Genomic DNA, 6,149 nt, shown 5'->3' on the forward strand with positions numbered 1-6,149 from the left:
TTTTTTAAGTTTTTATTTATTTAAGTAATCTCTACACCCAACATGGGGCTCAGACTCATGACCCTGAGATCAAGAGTCACATGCTCTTCCGACTGAGCCAGCCAAGTGCGTCATCATACGAGTTTAAAAAACTCTAGCTTCAGACATCATTAAATCTGGTCCCATAATTTCATATCTGAGGAGAGTGAAGTCTCTCAAAGAGCAGGGTGAGGATAACTGTCAGAGTGCTGTTCCCTTCACTGCCCACTGCTGAGAAGCCATCTAGAATCCTTTACTTGAACAAGGCAGGGCATGAATAAAACCAGTTTGTTTTTTAGTTCATTGAACAGAATTAAATAAGCCCCATGCAATCTCCTCTCCTATATTTTCTCTTTAATAAGAAGGAAAGGAAGCCTGGTATTTGCACGTTCGACATGTGTGTTTCAAAGAGAAATGAGAAGCAGGACTGCAGTGTGCGGTGGCTGAGAATGTAGACAGTAGCACCATTTCATCACGTTCTCGTGAGGGTTAAACCAGACCATGGGGACAGAGCACTTAGCACAGGGCTTGACCTGTAATAAGCCCTCAATTAATACTTGCTCATATAAAAAGTATGCATTTAAAATTACTCAGTAAACTATAAAGGCTTATTAGTATTATGTGATCCAATTGCTGAATTCCAAGACTAATTTTATAATAAGTAGGATATTAACTCTGTTTTTTTAAACCTATAAATTATGGGTATGCCGATTGCTAATGAGAAATTTAATGGTTCATTAGATGAAATATATAAAAGTAAAAGGCATCAAGTATAAATAAAGGATTTCTATGGAGACTCTTAATATGCGTTCATACATACCAGCAGCAGAGAAAAAATTTCTACAGTTTTTAGTCCTTCGTACCATTCTACAGGATGCCAAATTAACTCTAAAAATTCAGTTGCATGGTGCCTTCTGGGGGAAGCTATCTTTCACTGCTTGTCTAAACCCAGCTTCGGTCTTGATACCAGGGGACACTTGGGAACACCGACTCTACAGGTTGATACCCTGCAAAGTGTCTACATGATGATAATTCACCTGATGAACGGTATCATCTAGGAGAGGCAGCAAATGATCCTCAGCCCCCTTTCCCTTTGTTTCCATTAGAAATGTCCAGAAAGAAGACCGCACTCCCATGGCTGAAGAATACAACGAATATAAGCACATAAAGGCGAAACTCAGGCTCTTGGAGGTGCTTATCAGCAAGAGAGACACTGATTCCAAGTCCATGTGAGGGGCCCAGCCCCAGCCCGAGCACAGGGGGCCGAAGGTGCAGGCTGAGCTTGCCACCCGCCTCCCCTAGTAAATAGCAGCTCTGCAAAAACTGGAAGGCAGCCCTGGAGCTGGACCTGCAAAGCATGTAGCCCTTCCACCTCCGGGCCTTTGGGATCAGCTCCAGTGTCCAGTGCCGGCCTCAGAACCTGCCTAGAGGGAAGAGGGCAACCTGCCTTGATTTAAGGATTTTGTAAGGAAAAGTCAAGATCCCTCAGGTGCACGTAGACGCTAGGGGAAGCTTTACTAACGCTGGCAGTGCTGAGTCACTACATGGAGACACACTCGTCTACGGAGAATATACACTGTCCTTCCCCGGATAACTGAGAAACATGTCTAACTGTGATTAAAACCGAGCTCAGGACTTCAGTCTGGAGAGCGAACTTGCTATGCAGGTCCATGTCCTCTTTGCACCCAGTAAAGTGGGAATGTGCGTCGGAGCCCTGTTTGCTGCCTCGGCCACGCTCGTGAACCGGGCCACAGAGCTGCACCCTCGGTTCTCAGGTAGGCGGCAGCCGCACCTGCCCAGCACGGCGGCCCAGTCAGCTGTTTGACGGTGTGTTGCTTCAAGATTTCCTCCGCTGACGAAGAATTGTGATTCCTGACTAGGACGGGATCATCTGCAGAGGACAGAGGGACTACAGCTGTATTCATGCTGATTTTTCCATCCGGCAACAGGGTGAAGAGCCTGCAAAATCCCTTCCTGAACATGGTTTGCACTTAATCAGTCTCAGATTTTCACATCGAACACTAAGCAAGGCCAGTGTGCTATGGGAAACTGTTTGGGGTTGGTTTCATTTTGGCTCCAGCCAAACATAAAGGATCTTGCTTAAATCTTAGCTTAAGCGTTGAGGATCATGAGAGAGAGAGACAGAGAGAGAGAGAGCCTGCGTTCTAAGCCTTCTGAGTACTTAGCAGAGTTTAAAGGTTTTTTTAGAAGTCACCTGCACTAAAATCCCCCCGCCGAGGGGTAAATGTAGCCCTCAGAACTCAGCCCAAGGCAGAATCGAAATCACACTTTTCAAGATCGTGTATAAAGAGAAAAATAATGGTGTGTGGTCACTTATTATAATTTTCTCAGAGACTGTGTCACAGAGCTGTCTATATTAGACATTTTGGGAAAACCAGGGAATTTAAAACACCAAATCATTCATCTCTTCACTGTGCTGATGTCACCTTGTGATATATTGTTACTTTTCACCTTCTGTGTCCGCACCGAGGAAAGTGAATTCTGTCTCTGCCCGTCCGTCCGAGGCCTAGGTTCGCGCTTTGTGAGGTAGGGCTCAAGTGTCCGCACACCAGCCACCGGTGGCCAAGAGCAGGCATTTCGGCGGGATGGCCTCTCGAAGACAACGTTGCTGGATGAGCAGGAGAGCAAGGCTGCCCTCCTCTCGGGTTTGAGAGTTGCCTTCTTAAAGGGAACCATTTCGTTTGGTTTGATAAGAAGAAGAAAATGAAGAGAATGTAAAACTCTGCTGACCAGTTGTCAGTTTCGAGATGGGCTCTTGAGAAGCTGGTCAGATGGGGTTGATGGCTGTGTTTTCCACTGCTGAAGTGAGGTGGCCGCTGTCGGCCGAAGGCTGTTCGAAGTCGGGAGTAGGGGGAAAGAATCCCTTTACGTTTGTTCTTACAAATAATCATATAGAAGCATGAGCTGTGTGTTGGAAGTGCCCTGCGTTAATCCACGCATTTAAAGACGGTACATAATCCTACGAATTTAAGTGTACATGAATATATAGTTTGGTATTCTTTGCTCTACTGTTTACATTGCAGATCACTATAATTTCAAGGAGTTATATTATGAATAAAATTAAGCACTTTAGGACATTTTCTATTTTTGAAATCTGAACATGGATCATTCACATGACCAAAAATTGTATTTTTTAAAAGAAATACATGTCTAGTCTGTTCTTTTTGAGTAATTATTCTCTCAAATAAGCTATAATATAAATCAAATCATTACCAGCTAACCTTTAAAGCACATCTGTTTAAGAGTATTGTTTTGAAAATACTAATATGCTACAGAATTTAAAAAAAAATGCTATATAAATGAGGAGCTCTTAAATGTTTGAAATCTATTGTTTCTGCCAAAGGTAAATTAAGTAAAAGGTTTATCCAGGACTCCCCATTCAAATTTGTATGATTGAATAAAACAAAACACCAAGTTACAGTCAAATAAATTGTGTATGGAATGTCATGTTCTCCTTTGTAATTTCTAATCTATATTAACTTCATAGAATGGCGCCCAGATTAAGGGCGGAAGAGCCCTGTTTACGCTAGGTCCTATCTGAAGACATGGCAGGAGGTTTTGGGTCTGCCACAAATGCTGAGGCAAACTTGTTTCCACAGCAACCATTTCTGCAGCCCAGGGTCTCGAGGCCCTAGAGGCAGCGTCTTAATTGGTTTCACACAGAATACTCTGGACTGGGGTTTTTCCTTTGCTCTCTTGGGAATGTGTGTGTGTTTATTAGCTCACGCCAACAAAATAAATGTCAGGGGTTATTTAATAACAATGATAAGTGAAGGTAAAGCATGAATAAACTTGATTGTATGATTGTAAGAATTAGAAATAGCGAGGCTTATAATTTTCACAAGCATTTGCTTTCTGTGTGTTCAGTCTGGAGTAAACATTGAAATAGATGTTTATGTTCGGTCGGTATGGTATCATTACTGCATTTCATCTCTGAATCGCTCAGTTTGAATTTCACTTTTCAGACATGTATGTGCAAGGTTTAGGAAAAGGGCCTGCTTAGAAGTTTTTCAGATGGCTGCTTTATCTTGTACTGGTAGAAGTAAGCTCACACCACCTCCGTGATCTCCCTGAATTCAGGGGAAATTTCCATGGAAGACCAAACCAGATTTCAAACTGGGGAACTAATTTTTTTTTTAATTACTAGCTATAATGCATTGGGGGCTAAAAATTAGATTTCTTCCCTCTAGTTGTCAGTTTGAAGTCAAAAGCTTATGATTTATTGCCTAGGCGGGGCTCAGCCACGTCTCTATTTGTAACGTTAGTGTAATTTTTGCTTCGTCTCATTCTGATGCAATGCTTGCATGGTGGCAGGAGAGGCTGTTTCAGGGTGCGTCTGCTCCCAGGTGTGGCATTTCTAGCCCTGGACAAATGTCACAAGGCTGTGCGTAAATCATAAGTACTGCACTGAGCTGTCCTGAGGCGTGCAGTCTTGGAGCCCCTGAGGGCTGAGCATTTGTGAATGTGGTTAGGCTCGGAATTCCTAATAAGGTGACTATCTAGGCTGATAAAAGGGCCCCGCCGTGGTACCAATTACGTTGGTTCTTTCTGGAACTTCCTACTTCTCAGCAGACCGAATTGGGCCCAGTATACAGAACTGGTCAGATTTACAAGGAAAATCAGATTTCAGTTTGTTGATTAACCTCTTCAAAGAGATTCTTAATCTGATCATGAAGATGCCACTTTTCTGAACCTTACTACTTTCGATGGTCTATTTACAGTCGAATGCCATGAACTATCAACTGCTTTATAAAATGTTCGCTGTAGTCTAAATTCTCTCCTGCACTCAAGAAGGATCGTCCTGACACACTCCTCCCTGGATGGTGTTTTTCACCGCTAGGTGGGGGGAGGTGGTTTCTGCACCCAGACCAGCACCTCCTATGGTCTTTTTCAGTATCCACTTGGTTACATCAATAGGGAGAGACAAAACCGTACTAAAGTGTGAAGCCCGTATGTGCGGCAGAACTCACAATGTGCTTTCTTTCCTTTTATTCCCTGCTTTATTTTTTCTCCACTTGACCCTCAAAATGTACTGAAGAGTACATTTTGTCATAAGACTAGCTACACATATTTCCAAATGTCTATTCAGATCGTGCATCCTAACACTTCACGTGGTCAACGCAGCAAGCTCCCGACAAGAGCGATGTGCGTGGCAGGCACGGCCCGGTGTCGCTGGCCACTTGGCAGAGTAGAGATTGTGCCCCTGTGGGCACCTGCATTCTTCTGCTATGATCCTTCGTAATAGAAGTGCGGACATCGGCTGAGATCAGTTACAGATCTACACGCGTGTGTACGTAAGACGAAATATGTCCATCTCCAAGCTCCTGTGGCTATGACATTGCCGTTACGTCTCCAGAGACTCGCTCTGCCTGGCGTCCGCCCCGTTGTGCTCATGCGTGTGGCTCCAGAAGTCAGTCTGGCAGATCTGATTCCCAGTCTGAAACACCTATACATACGGTCCTGAAAATCTCCAAAAGTAAATACAATTTTAGTTAATAATATGGGCCCAGAACAATGTTTACACGACATGTAAGCAGAACGTATTTGAAATTACAGTTGTCCTTTTTTAAAATGTAAACTGAATGGAAAATGTTGTGTACATTTTTGTACATGACTGTATTTTGTATAAACTTAAATAAAATATTTTTAACTGTGGATGTTCTGACATTTTTGACAGAGTCAAAACGTGTGGCTGGGCCACCTGTGGGGTCTGATCTCTGCTTTAGGTAAAGAGTCCCTGCTGTTCCCTGAGCTCCCAGCAGCCTCACGAGGATTTTTTTGTTGTTCTGTCTCCAGAGAGGTCACTGGAAGGTAAAGCAAACTCATTACAAACTAGGAATGCCTGTGGTTCCAGGTAGAAAAATGGACTTGTGCTCTAGGTTCAGCTGCCTTTAAAAAAAAAAAAAAAAAAAAAGTAATCCATGTGACAGAAAGTAGATTGATGGCTTCGGAATACAAGGATTGGAAAAAGGCACAAGGAGAGCAGATGCATACATTGACTATTTTAATGGGGTGATGGGTTCATGGATGTATACATGTGTGAAAACTAATTAAAAACTTAAAAAAGTAAAAATAAAGGGATTCATAGAAGGGACTGAAGGGGTGCAGAA

At 43.1% G+C, this 6,149-nt stretch overlaps 1 protein-coding gene across 3 annotated transcripts in view; it reads left to right on the plus strand.

Annotated features, from left to right (window-relative positions):
- Window positions 1-5,694, plus strand: part of FAM13A (family with sequence similarity 13 member A) — a 103,231-nt gene extending 97,537 nt beyond the window's left edge. For all 3 annotated transcript variants that reach the window (XM_008707141.2, XM_008707139.2, XM_008707138.2), the window contains one exon: window positions 1,125-5,694. In XM_008707141.2, the coding sequence (XP_008705363.1) occupies window positions 1,125-1,251 (127 nt within the window). In that variant the 3' untranslated portion in view covers window positions 1,252-5,694. The remainder of the gene's footprint in view (window positions 1-1,124) is intronic.
- Window positions 5,695-6,149: the final 455 nt, after the last annotated feature.

Source organism: Ursus maritimus, unplaced genomic scaffold (genome assembly GCF_017311325.1).
Source record: "Ursus maritimus isolate PB19 unplaced genomic scaffold, ASM1731132v1 scaffold_8, whole genome shotgun sequence".
Classification (NCBI taxonomy): domain Eukaryota; kingdom Metazoa; phylum Chordata; class Mammalia; order Carnivora; family Ursidae; genus Ursus; species Ursus maritimus.